The sequence below is a fragment of the Podarcis bocagei genome (assembly GCF_964188305.1).
Source record: "Podarcis bocagei genome assembly, chromosome: 11".
NCBI lineage: Eukaryota > Metazoa > Chordata > Lepidosauria > Squamata > Lacertidae > Podarcis > Podarcis bocagei.
Window position 1 is genome coordinate 45,765,826 of NC_138136.1, and position 14,065 is coordinate 45,779,890.

At 41.3% G+C, this 14,065-nt stretch overlaps 1 protein-coding gene across 9 annotated transcripts in view; it reads left to right on the forward strand.

Moving 5' to 3' along the window:
* Positions 1-13,581, forward strand: part of LOC308597188 (uncharacterized protein C5orf34 homolog) — a 490,376-nt gene extending 476,795 nt beyond the window's left edge. For 4 of the 9 annotated variants that reach the window (XM_081212870.1, XM_081212871.1, XM_081212868.1 and 1 more), the window contains exons 2-14: positions 914-1,064; positions 1,218-1,446; positions 1,922-2,011; positions 3,770-4,401; positions 5,565-5,666; positions 6,273-6,393; positions 6,899-6,990; positions 7,275-7,347; positions 8,291-8,461; positions 9,457-9,551; positions 11,539-11,631; positions 11,968-12,008; positions 12,736-13,581. In XM_081212870.1, the coding sequence (XP_081068996.1) occupies positions 1,036-1,064; positions 1,218-1,446; positions 1,922-2,011; positions 3,770-4,401; positions 5,565-5,666; positions 6,273-6,393; positions 6,899-6,990; positions 7,275-7,347; positions 8,291-8,461; positions 9,457-9,551; positions 11,539-11,631; positions 11,968-12,008; positions 12,736-12,977 (2,010 nt within the window). In that variant the 5' untranslated portion in view covers positions 914-1,035 and the 3' untranslated portion in view covers positions 12,978-13,581. Of the gene's footprint in view, positions 1-764; positions 832-913; positions 1,065-1,217; positions 1,447-1,921; positions 2,012-3,769; positions 4,402-5,564; positions 5,667-6,272; positions 6,394-6,898; positions 6,991-7,274; positions 7,348-8,290; positions 8,462-9,456; positions 9,552-11,538; positions 11,632-11,967; positions 12,009-12,735 lie in introns of those variants that run through there. The other 5 variants (XM_081212874.1, XM_081212875.1, XM_081212873.1 and 2 more) reach the window with 2 other exon arrangements.
* Positions 13,582-14,065: the final 484 nt, after the last annotated feature.

The following is a 14,065-nucleotide window of genomic DNA, read 5'->3' on the forward strand; positions in this document are numbered from 1 at the left end:
GCTGTGGCCTACCTGTGTCCATTTTACTTAGTACAGTGGTACCTCGGTTCTCAGACTTTATCCGTTCTGGAAGTCCGTTCCAAAACTGAAGCGTTCCAAAACCAAGGCACGCTTTCCCATAGAAAGTAATGTCAAACAGATTAATCCGTTCCAGACTTTTAAAAACAACCCCTAAAACAGCAATTTAACAGCAATGTAAAACAGATTAATCAGTTCCAGATTTTTAAAAACAATCCCTAAAACAGCAATTTAACATGAATTTTACTATCTAACAAGACCACTGATCCATAAAATGAAAGCAATAATCAATCTTCTGTACTATAAAATAAATAAGACAGTATTGTAGATGATAAAAATTATTTTTTTTTCTTACTTGCACTTTTATCCATTTCTGCAGTCACACAATCAATCAATCATATAACGAAAAACAAGCCACAGTCACAAAAATGAAAAAGCCACACAAACAAAAACGCAAAAAATAGCAAAAACAAAAGCATCAAATATCACTTCAGAACACTGCAATCAGAACTGGAAGGCTTTAATTACGATGGGGGGGGGACTCAAATGAGCGGCGCAAGGGCAGAAGCTGGAGGAAAAAATGCTTAATTATGATGCGGGGGACTCAAATGAGCTGCGCAACAGTGAAAACAGAAGCTCAGGAGCACGTTCGGCTTCCGAGGCAAAGTTTGAAAACCGGGACACCTACTTCCGGGTTTGCAGTGTTTGAGTTCCGAGTTGTTCACGAACTAAGCTGTTCAAAAACTTGAGGTACCACTGTACTGATTTCAAAATCCAGTAACTGTCAACTGCCAGGTCACAGGGCCTGTGAATGTGGGTTTGTGAGCCTAAAATTGAATTGCATGTAGACCACTCTTAACTCTGTGGAACTAGACTAATATTCTGGTTTCCCCAGAAACAATTTATCCCACCATTCTGCGGAGTGCTGTGCACTGCTCAGAGGTCTGGAAAGATGTGTATAATGCTCTGATTGGCTGCGTAGTTCTGAGGGAGCTTTCTCTCTGTATGTTTGGCTGAATGTATTCCTGCTCTGTGAAAGGCCTGAGGTGAGCGAGACAAAACCTTATTTCTCCTCAAATTATACACTGTTTTTGCTCTGTAAAGTGTTAATCAGAACTTTTTGCTCTGGATTTGGGGTGTGGTATTTAAGTGACTTTGCCAACGGTCCACAGCCCCTTAAGTTGTGATCTTCTTTATAGATTGTCTTTGAATGAACATCATTCGTCTGCTGCCATGGAGTCAGAGAGCATCATGATCCTTTATGAAGACAATTCTGTAGAAGTGCACTATGTGGATGGGTCCAGGTTGCTGCTTTCTCCTTGTGGGTCTGAGTTTTTATTTGAGAAAGCCATTCCTGCCTCTGCCCATCCCATACAGCCAGCAGAGCGGATTCGCCAAAGGACGCAATTTGCTATCAGCATCTACAGGGTAAACCAGAACATTTTTCTGCCTAAGCAGAGTTCCAGGAGAGAGAAGGGGTCATTGTGGGATAGTAAATATCCAACATCTTTCAGCCCATGCATTAAGACACAGATGGGCAACCATTTTCAGCCTGTAGGTTTCATTCTCTTCTGGGCAACTTTTTAGGGACTAAAAAGTGTTTTTTTTATATTTGGTATTAGCCGCCCTGAGCCCAGTCATGGCCGGGGAGGGCGGGGTATAAATAAAAAATTATTATTATTATTATTATTATTAAATGCCCATGCTGAGTGAGGCCAGACTGAAAAGTTGATTTTACTTTTGTACCTAGTTTTTAAATATATACAGATGATAAGGATGTTGGAACTAAACATGGGTTCTTAATTACAATTCTTCTCCTTTAAGAAAGGGGGAATTAAATTTATGCTTTTGTTAATTTACAAATTCCATGATATATATTGTCGTTTTTGTGTGTGTGTTTTAGGAGAAGCTTTTACAGGCAATTGATTTCCGGAATCAATATTCTGATCGTCCCTATTTACCTTCAAGTATTATATCTCCTGAAAGGAAAAATGTAAGTGCTTTTTGTAGGCTTACTATTCTTATTTATTAAACTTATTAGTCGCCCGCAGTTCTCCAAGCAACTTACAGTGGTACCTCGGGTTAAATACTTAATTAGTTCCGGAGGTCCATACTTAACCTGAAACTGTTCTTAACCTGAACTACCACTTTCGCTAATGAGGCCTCCTGCTGCTGCTGCGCTGCCGGAGCACTATTTCTGGGTTAGCGGAGTCTGTAACCTGAAGCATATGTAACCTGAAGCGTATGTAACCCGAGGTACTACTGTACTTGAAAAGGAAAATATACAAATACACGATACTGTAGGAGAAAGGGGAAGGCCATATAATACATTAACATTTCCTATAACGTAACATTTATGGGAAAACAAAAAACCAACATATCAGCCATATAAATAACAGCAAACAACATTAACAACACTCAAATAATAAATGAAGCAACATCCCCACTCAATAATTAGCAAATAAAGAAGACCTTAGCCCCCTTCCTAGTCCAAAAACCATTCACATCGAACCAACCATTTCCCCACTTTAACCACCCCGCCTCACCCAGAAGTCTGGTATCAAAGCCAGCTGTTGCAAAAATCAGTGCTGGATGGGGCCTGTGTCTTCCAGGGATGATCTGGTGTCTCTATTCTCCCTTTGGGAGGGAGCAGTAGCAAAGCAGGAAGATGGTAGCAAAAGTTTTACCTGCTAAGCAGTTGTCCTGGCTACTGCTCCTCTCTTGTTGCTGGTGGGAGTGCAGAGCGGAGACCTGCCTGGTGTCAAGGCCAGCTGTTTCAGATCTGTGGTGGTGTGGGGATTTGACAGATCAAAGTGGGTCCAAACTAAATTTCTTGGTGGTAGCTCATGGGAGTTGTAGTCCAAAACATCTGGAGAAGGGCCAGGTTGGAGAAGACCAATTAATCACAGAATCATAAACTTGTAGAGTTGGAAGGAACCCTGGAATTCATCTAGTCCTCAGGGACCATGTAACACTGGTCCTGAAAGACCTACATTGACTCCCAGTACATTTCCAAGCACAATTCAAAGTGTTGGTGCTGATCTTTAAATAATAATAATAATAATTTATTATTTCTACCCCGCCCATCTGGCTGAGTTTCCCCAGCCACTCTGGGCGGCTTCCAACAAAAATTAAAAATACATTAAAATGTCACACATTAAGAACTTCCCTAAACAGAGCTGCCTTCAGATGTCTTCTAAATACTAATAATTTATTATTTAAAGTCCTAAATGGTGTCAGGCCAGACTACCTGAAGGAGTGTCTCCACCTCCATCGTTCAGCCAGACACTGAGGTCCAGCTCCGAGGGCCTTCTGGCAGTTCCCTCCCTGTGAGGTTACAGGGAACCAGGCAGAGGGCCTTCTTGGTAGTGGTGCCTGCCCTGTGGAACACCCTCTCGTCAGATGTCAAGGAAACAAACAATTACCTGACTTTTAGAAGACATCTGAAGGCAGCCCTGTTTAGGGAGGTTTTTAATGTCTGATGTTTTAGCGTGTTTTTAATATTCTGTTGGGAGCCGCCTGGAGTTGTTGTGGAAACCCATCCAGATAGGCGGGGTAAAAATAAATTATTATTATTATTAGTCCAACCCATTGCAGTGCTGGAATTTGCAGCTGTTCCATACAGGGATTGAACCGGCAACCTTTGCTCTCACCAACAGAGCTATCCAGCTAATATGTAGCAGTTAAATAATAAATAGCGTCGGTGGCATTGCGCTTGAAATTTGAGTAGTTTTCCTTCCCCTCTTAACAGATTATTTTCGCAGATATCTCTAAAGCCAAATGGCCCACTTCTCATGGTGAGAATGGAGCAGCCCGTTTTCACCATGGCGCTGTGACCATCTCTTCTCTGGATGGCCATGCTAGTCTGACCTTGCCTGTCCTTCAGCAAGAATTCACAGTGGAGTTTTTGTGCAAAGTCAGCCAGAAGTTATCGGCACCACCATTAGATAAAAAGTGTGGCGAATCGATCCAGGATCGGTGTGGAAGATCCGGCCAGAATTCTGCCGGGAAGCCGTCTTCTCAGCAGCTGAGAGCGGAAGAAGGAGAGGGTGACTTTGGCAGGTCTGTGGCACAGAATATGCAGGACAGCAACTCAGGATCTGTGCAAAAATTAGAAGAGAGCCCCTGGTCTTTCCAGAACTGCTCGTCAGAATATTGTTGGGTTACTCAACATCTGTCTGTGTCCTCCTGCTCCGAAGAATGGAGGTACCCTTTATCATTGGCACTTAGGTTTTATCAATTACACGCTGGCAAAGAAACTGAACCAGATGAAGAAAACATAGATGTTGAGATTGCAGAGCTTAATATATCACACTCTTCTAAGGCAGTCACTTGTTTGCCTTGGGCTTTACCACTCAGCTGTCAAGCTCCTTATTTGCACAGGTGAATTATTTATTTATTTACTTACTTACTTACTTACTTACTTACTTACTTACTTACTAAAGTATTTCTATTTCTGTTTTCTTTTCTTTTATTAAGTCCCTTCCCCTAAAAAGCTGCTTAATAACAGCAGTGAATTTTCCATTGTAGCTCTGTGAGGGGAATAGGAGCTTCAACATGCTTAACAAACTACAATCCAGACAGGGTTTTTTTTGGGGGGGAGGGCTGTTTAAAACGGTATGATACTGCTTCAAATGTGTAGTGCAGATGGGACTTCCTACTGAACATGGTGGAATTTAATCTGGGGAAACAGATATAAGATCAGATTGCTTTTAGGCTTGAAAGCAATATCTACAGAAGGGGTGGTTTACTTCTAGCCCTGCTGGGCTCCCAACTCCCACAAGCCTCAACCAGCGTGGTCAGTGGCTAGGCTCCCCATTCTTGCCCTACAGTACTTGTTTTGGATTGTTTCAGTTATTAGCAAGCAGGGTGGATTGAAATCACTACTCAGTAAGACTTGATTTGAACCTTTTTTTTTACAGAAAGACTCATTCCTGCTGGTATAATCTTAATATTTACAACCAGATGAAGGTTTCATTTTTGGAATAATAAATTTTCAGAGTAGTTTTTACAGTTATATCAAAAATTACTGATTTGGTTATACTATTAGAAATACATAGACAGATAATTATGAAATTTTTGTGAGGTTTAATTAAGTTAACTGTTTATATTTGGACAACTTTTCTGCTGTACTTTATTGGAAGGAGAAAAATAATTGTTTCCTTAATAACAATTTAAACAATTTATTTAACTAAAGCAATAACATTATAGCATATGTATCCATGTTGTTAACTGATGTGGTTAAACGGTTTGTTGTTGTTTTTTTAAAAAAAGAAACTTAGACTGAGTTTTAGCACACTTGAAAAACTTAAAACAAATCCTTATTTTGTGATGAATAGCCATTGAACTATAATGTAACTTAAATAGAAAACTATCTTTAGAAAGATTTTTCCACCAAAAGCATTTTTATTTTAAAAATCCAATTTAAATTTTAAAAAATCTATTTTTTGTTTTTGTTTTTAAAAATCATTAATTTTTATCCACCCTGTTAGCAAGGGTTCCAGCAGGATTTTGCTAAGTTCAGTGTCTGCTGGTTTGTTTCACAGGTGGGATTTCTCTGATTTCTTGCAACTGGGGAAAGAGGACAGCGGTCAGTATTTATACTCCCAGCCAGTCAAAATAGTATGGAGTAAGGGCATCATTTACAGGTGTGTAAAACAAAACACAAAACTTAATGCATAACAAATTAATATTGCTTACCTAACATCAGGAAAGTTTGGGTTTTTAAAAATATACTAAGTTTTCAGATGCACACTTACCTGGGACTATGTGTCTGCCTCTGAGTACAGTATTGTACAGAGCTCCTACTTCTACAGTTAATGCACTTAAGTCTTGTTGACCCCAATGGAGCTGAAGCATAGATGGTGGTGATGATGATGATGATGATGATTTATTATACATCGAACATTAAAAACTTCCCTAAACAGGGCTGCCTTCAGATGTCTTCTAACAGTTGGATAGTTGTTTATTTCCTTGACATCTGATGGGAGGGCATTCCACAGGGCAGGCGCCACCACCGAGAAGGCCCTCTGCCCGGTTCCCTGTAACCTCACTTCTCGCAGTGAGGGAACCGCCAGAAGGCCCTTGGAGCTGGATCTCAGTGTCTGGCAGAATGATGGGGGGTGGAGATGCTCCTTCAAGTATACTGGGCCGGCTGCAGTCCTGTACACGATGTGACTTCAGCCAACACCACTATTTTATCTGTAATTAAGGTAGTAAAACACTCAGCAGGACTAATCAGTGCTTTCTCTTAGGTTTCTTCTTGGAGCTAGACACATAGAAATCTACCCCGGTGATGGCTCAGTTTTCAAATCGGAAGGTTCCTTTTTGGGGAAATATTTTACTCGCTATTATATCCAGGAAGGAACGAGGGAGGTAAATGACGCCATTTTATCTTTCGGACCCATTCTAGAATATTTGAGGAACATTGCTGTAGGTCTTCTATTATGCTATGTTTATAAATTACAGTTTCCATTATGTTTTCCTTGACACTTGAAAGATGACAGGGAACACTCAGGCATTTTTAGAGCTAATAGTGATATGTCCAGCAAAAGGTGGAGATGTTTGAAATTGGCAGGCATGGCCTGGTTTTTCAGCTTGTGCTCATTGTTTTTATACTCTATTCCCCTCACAGAGCTACAGTTCTCAAAGTGGCTTAACAATCAATCCCTCTTCACAGGGAACTCTGAGAATTATAAATCTGTGAGGGGAATAGAGGCCTCCTGACAACTCTCAGTACCCTTAAGAAATGGAGGTTCCCAGAATTCTTTGGGAGAAGCCATGACTCTTTAACATACTATCATAGTATGGTGTGGATGTGCCTGAGATTCTTGGTTTTCTCGTTAGAAAGCAATTTCCTTTTCCTTTTTGCATCTTTAAGAGAGAAGAAACAATGTATTCTGCAAGCAGTCTACCACCTGATGTACCTGGAAGTCTCTACTCTGTGTGGACCATTATCTCTCAAGCTGTAAGGTGAAATATTTTGGCTCTGCATTTTTGTTAGTCCACACACCAAGGGCATGTATAGCTGAGCTGAAGGAACATTTACAGTCTTTTTCTGTGTCTTATAAAGCACCTGTTGAGTAACTGACTCAGTTTACATCATGACATGAAATGGGTTTAGGAAATGCTGTTTTATTGGTAGGCTAAGGTGCTAACAATAAATATACAAGTAAATATAAACTGACTTATATTTGTAAAGCCAGTATGTCATTATGAAACATATTTTATCTTTTTCTTTTTTAAAAACTACCTAGAGTTCTTCAACATAATCTTGAGCGCATGCTTTCGTTAACCCATAATTACTCTGTCTGCTGCTGGAAGATGGTGGTAAGTAAGAATGACATTGAGATCTTGTAAAATATCATGCTGGTCTCTGTGCTCACAGCACTTCTCAGTTTTCAGGGTGAAAAAAATCTAGGCACATGGAAATTTTAGATTTCCATTCCCAACCAATTTGAAGAGTTTAGGGCAGGTAATTGTGTTTATAAAGATGTATATTTTTATGAGAGAAAATAAACCACCTTGACCTATTGAGCAAATGCTACAAATTATATATAGGCTCTTTAGGCCCTGTTATCCCCTAAACTAGAGAGTATGAAAATAAATGAAACTAGAAAAGGATCAGAAACAGCAAAAGGGCTTTCCAGTAGATATTTTTTGCCATTGAAATCCTACTCAGTATTGATCCAGAGCAGATTCCAGTGTATAGCTAGCAGAGTAACAAACTCGTTGCAGGATTCCCAAAAATAGACCAGAGGCAATTGCATTTTATCCAGCAGAGCTTTACTGCTACTGAAGGCAAGTGAGCATAGTGGTCACAAATCCAATGCATTCAGGAATGGCACTGTCCATAACAAATCCAGTTGCAGCAGACTTAAACTTACAATAACTTATAATAAGTCTAGACCTTAACACTAAGCATATTATGTACAGAACACCACACCAGAAGGAAAATAGATAGACAGAGAGAGTGAAACCCAGGCCCCTTCTGACCTTACTTTTATAGTCAGCATGACCTTGACAGAAAGAGATAACAGGACCAGTTTAAGCCAGCTGTACTCAGCTTCTCTGAAGGTATAACCAAAACATCATGAACCTTTTGCTTGTTTCCTTTCACACAGAGAAGTTTCCAGAACCCTCTTGAATTAAGCAGAATAGGAAAGATCTCTACACATCAGTTCAATACTTTCTTCACTAAGAAATGCAAACATGACAATTTCCCCCATGTTATAAATTAGTACTTATTTTTGTCCCACATTGTTTCTTTCAGTGTCCTGAGAAGGGTAGAGGACAAATGCTGCCCATCCCCCTGGCTGAAACAATTGTTCCCAATGTAGGAAGACTCTTGGCATATTCAGATAATAAAGTGCATGCTGTTTTTTATGATGGAATGATCCTGAACATGGTGTGGGATTTCACTTCTCAAGATGGAAAAACACAGGTGAGCTTTACAGGGTGTTGGTTTAATTTATTCTGTGCTTGGGAGCATTTACCTCCTGGTAAAAGGTAAAGGAAAAGGATCCCTGGACGGTTAAGTCCAGTCAAAGGTGACTATGGGGTTGCAGCGCTCACCTCGCTTTCAGGCCGAGGGAGCCGGCATTTGTTCACAGACAGCTTTCCAAGTCATGTGGCCAGCATTACTAAACCACTTCTGGTGCATGGAGGACTGTGACAAGTGCTAGAGTGCACGGAAACGCCGTTTACCTTCCCGCTGCAGCGGTGCCTATTTATCTACTTGCACTGGCATGCTTTCGAACTGCTAGGCTGGCAGGAGCTGAGACAGAGCAATGGGAGCTCACCCCGTTGCAGGGATTCAAACCGCCAGCCTTCCGATTGGCAAGCCCAAGAGGCTCAGTGGTTTAGACCACAGCGCCACCCGTGTCCCTTTACCTCCCGGTACCTGTGCAAGAGAAGACATCATGACTATTTCCTGTTTCAGCTTTTTCAGTTTCATCATGGCCTTTTATAAAATAACTCCACAAACATTTAAATAGAGAAATTATTTTGTGGCAACTCTTTCCCTTAAAAAATGGCTACCACTTGCTAATTGTTTGTCTGCTCCCCAACCCCCAACCCTGTCCCTGCTGCAGTAGAAATTTGGTGAAGTGTGCCTCTTAAAATTTCTCTGCCCCAAACAGGGCGCAGTTGAGAAGCCATTTGCACACAGCTCTGGTTGTTGATGAGAGTATGGGATTTGGAGGTTCGGCTGGTTTGCTTCTGGGGTTGAAGAACTAGGGATATATTCATATCCAGAATTATACTGACCCACTTGGCTACAAGGAGTGCTCAGAATTGGAAGCGTGCAGGGAACCAACCTGGAGGGGGAACTAGAAAACTAAGCCCCTACCTGAAAAAAATGACAGCAGACAGGCAGAAGTTACTTGGAAGGAGGGATGAAGTAGGGTGCTTCTACTGATTATCTAATTTTCTTCTAAGGGACCTCAAGATGCTAACACGGGTTGGTGCAAACTCACTTCGCCTGCAGGAGCACAGCAGCTTATCCACGTAGATCATCCTGGGCTCTATGAAAGGTATTCGTAGGTTTTTTGGATAATTTTAGGAATTTCAGTATGATTTAATTTGCCCAAAAGAGAAAAATGCAGGTGAAATATTTTTCCTTCTTCCTCTTGCTTTGACTTCAATCCTTTGACTTCAGCAGCATACATTTTAACAAGTGCTTTGGGGAGATAGTATTAGGCACTGTGTTCGAAACTCCCATTGTTCTAGGCACATTTTACGACAGGGAATGTCATTTGTGCGAGCAGCTTCTGAGCTCCAGGCACAGTATTGCGCTTAAGATTAAAAGTGCAGAATGGAAGAAAAGGAAGACCTTTTTCTTCCTCCCCGCTTCCAGCTACTCTCTGAAGACTGGAGAAGAGACCCTCTTAAGGATATTACGGGGGTGGGCAGGTGAAGGAATAGACCATGGGTTGGCAAACTAACGCCCGGGGTCCAGGTCCAGCCCAATCGCCTTCTAAATCCGGTCTGCGGACAGTACGGGAATCAGCGTATTTTACATGAGAAGAATGTGTCCTTTTATTTAAAATGCATCTCTGGGTTATTTGTGGGGCATAGGAATTTGTTCTTTCCCAAAAAAAAAAATATAGTCCGCCCCCCCCCCACAAAGTCTGAGGGACAGTGGACCAGCCCCCTGCTGAAAAAGTTTGCTGACCCCTAGACTAGACCATGTGAAAAACAGCTGCAGTTCATTCATTTTCAGCTTTGTGTTCTTGTTATTAAAAAAAGCACGCCTAGACACTCAGTTATTGCGCCCATAACCTAGGTTTAAGGTGCCATTTGGCTCCTAGCTTTCATATCTCAGTTTCTGATTAGGCAGCTGTTTTCCTAGAGCTATTTTCCTGCACTATTTCTGTGTGCTGTTGGCAGAACATCATGTAGGATCAGATGCTAAAGTCTTGTCCACCAACTCCCTCGCATTCATTTTTTGCAATCCAATCCAATAGGAACATAGGAAGGTGCCTTACACTGAAGTCAGACCATTGGTCCAGCTAGTTCAGTCTGCACTGACTGGCAGCAGTTCTCTGGGGTTTCAACAGGGAGCATTCCCAGCCCTACCTGGAGATGCCAGCGATTGCAACTTGACAGATGCTCTCCTACTGAACCCCAACCCTTCAGTAGGTAGTGGCATTTCAATAGCTGGATCCAACCTCTACCGTAGCAGCAGCCCTCATAACTCCTACACTGCCTGGGAATCTTTGGATAAGGGGGGGGGGTATATAAATCAATTATTAGTATTTATATAAAGTATACACTGCGGGAGGCAGTGGACGACAGGAGTGCCTGGCGTGCTCTGGTCCATGGGGTCATGAAGAGTTGGACACAACTAAACGACTAAAACAACAACAAAAGTATGCCTGCCGAGATACCCCTTCACCAGCACAGGAGTGAGCAAGATAGCTTTGTGTGCGACCTTGCAGCTCTTAGCGTGCCAGTTTCACATCTGAATACAGACTCCTGCATTCCTTCAGTTGCCAAGCATAAAAAACCCTCTGCAGCAGAATTTGAATTTCTCCAGGTACATTTTGCACCTGGCTATCGGCCGCTTGTGACCAAGTGCAGATGCCCAGGCACTAGGATGGTGTCTGACATTGCAATCATATGAAGCTGCATGCTTGGGGATCCTTGGCTCTCGACTGTTTTCACACACCAATACAACATCCTACAGTATTCTATCAGTTATATTTTATCTGCACAATCAGAATGAATTTCAGGAAGTTGCATGCTTTTTTCTGCGCAGCCTGAGCTGAAGCAGTGAACGACATTATAGTTAATGGTTGTAGCTTGTCTTCACTTACCCCACCCCACCCTGCCCTGCTCACAGTTGTGAAGAAAGCTATTGTACGGATGCATCCTAAGAGTAAGGAATTTGCCTCCCTATCAGAGACAGGCGGGTCTGTTTTCTTTATTAGGGATGGGATGCCCCAGCTGCCATTGGTTCTTTAGTTGGTGCTGCCCATTCATGGTGGATGTAACACAACTTATTTTTCTCCAACACAGATATGTAACAACCGTAGTCAAATGGTGCAGAAGCTTAAACAAGGATGGAGAGATGTGTGCAGACACACCACAGCCGATTCCTGAAGAGACCTGGTATGCATCTTAAATGGCTCTCAGAGGCCATCTGTATTTATTTTTAAACACCAGTTTATTCAATTTTATTTATTACCTCTCTTTGGGAACCATTTGGATCCATTAAGAGACAGGCGGTGGACCATTCAAATTGGTCTCTTCTACCTGCGGAGGGGAAGGGTTAGGGAAGTCTAGTTGCACCCGGAAGTGATCTGACCACGACACTGCTTTTGTTCTACTGGAACTTAAGTGTCAGATCACCCCTGGTAAACACCAGATCTAAGGCATGTCATTGTGGTAAAAAGCAAAACGGTATCTTGAGAAATGTGTTCTGAGTTTTATCTTGGTATTTTATAGGTCAGTCGCTGCTGAACTTGAAAAAATAAGAAGATTCAACTGTATCCTTTTCGAGCACATTTTGAATCCACAGAGAAGTTATTAGCAGGATTGGATCATTCTTTTCTTAAGGCAACCAATAATAAGCCTTTTCTATACTTTGGTTCAGTTTGTTAGCCAAAGTGCTAGTAAGGTGTCTGCGAATAGTATTAAAATGTTAAAGCTCCTTCACATTACTTTGTTTGTCATGTGGCAGTTTAGTTTTATTTAAGAGAAAGGTTTTTTATTTCTTTGGGTGGGGGTGGGATATGCATTATGTACATATTTAATGACATATTGAAATAGCATCTGGAACTTCTTTTAAATCTTGCAGAGCAATCTTAGACATGTTCAGTGGGACTTACTCCCAGCTAAGTGTTAGAAGTTTGTGGACTTACACTGCAATTGAAACCCCAGCGGGGAAGGTATGGGGCCACTGTTCCATCCACGGTCTTGCCACTCATAATGACAGGGGTGACTAATAACCACTTGCCTGTTTTGAGGCTTTCTGTGGGCTGTTCTGCAGATTCGGCAGGCAGAGTTTCACACCAGCAGAGTGACACCAGCAGGACTCTGCCCACACTACCCCCACCCCTTTCAAACCCAACACAAAGCAGGTTTGCATGTATTGAACTCTGTGATGCCATCACAAATATAGCACAAGACAGCTTATGAATTTCCCCAGTTCCCCTGAGAGAAGAGATTTGGTTTTTGTCTTGCTGTTTTCCCTCCTTAACTATACAACTACAGTTTTAGTGGAGAACAGCAATATTCCAAATATGGTTTCAGCTGCAAAAAGAAATCCGTCCTCCAGCACCGACCGGCAGAACAGAACAGAGAAAATATTTTTAGTTGAGAATGTTAGTAAAAAGAACATAGCTGAGACTCTGGAAAAAACTTCAAAGGTTATCAGTGATATTGACTCTTTTTTAGCTTCCTCTGTAAAGAGAAACGAGGTCAAAAGTAATTCCGGTAATTCTGTCCCTCATTAATCTGATTGAAGTAGAAAGTGAAATTCAACCGTCCAAGGTCAGGCCACAGAGTTGTTCTGAGTCACTGACTTTATAGATAATCAAAGGCAGGATTATAAATTAAGGATATTGTTAATTTATTAATTTGAGTGTATGTTGTGGGGTTGTTTATATTTTATGGCTTCCTTGTTTCTCTTTGGAGAAAGGTAGGATAGAAAATTTTAATATAAATGTTTGTGTATATATAATATATGTGTGTTTGTGTGTACACAAAATATGGTTTGTTATAAAAGGCCAGAGATGAGAGGATTTTGTTATAATGCCAAATGTAATTGCACTGTATAATCCTGTACTGAATTAACAGTTAAGAATTAGTTATTTCCTACATGCTTGAAAATCACTGGCTTTGAAATTTCAGCTGTCATATTTTATAACATTTTATTCTGATATTTGAAGTTTTTTGGTAGAGGAGGGAGAAGATCTATACCACTGTTTCTGTTTATGGATGTTCGAATAAAGCCATACAAGTCAATTAAGCAAGGCGTAATATTTAACTAAGTCTTCTAATACGTTGGCCGTTTTTCAAATAAAGTTACAATGAAATTTCATCGTCACCTTTTGAAAAAAAATATATATATACTTTCCAAAGCAGGGAAAAAATTCATTCTTTTATTGTTCCTGTATATGTATAGTCTCAAAATAATAATTAGACCGATTCAATTTTTATAGCTGTAAAAGTACCCCCCCCCTCACACCCTCAAAAAGGTGGTGCCAATAAAACCTTGGAAAATTAAATTAAATTGCTGAACACCGTGTACCCTGCCCAGTGGAACAACCGGGTTCCCATATCTCCCCTTTTAATTTGCTTACAGGAGGTACAGGGGAGATTTGGAGCATCTGCTCTACCACTCATATGGAAACCCCTGCATGCCACTCAGCCCCCCCCCCCACTCTACACATATTTGCGTTCAGGAAGAGGAAGAGCCGCCCTCGTTAATTGCCCTGCTTGTAGCATAGACGACATTTTAACCCTATCTCTAGAGCGACCCGCTTGACTGCGACGCGAGAGGATGGAACGCGCTGTCGCTAAGGTGGGTGGGCGGTGCTCC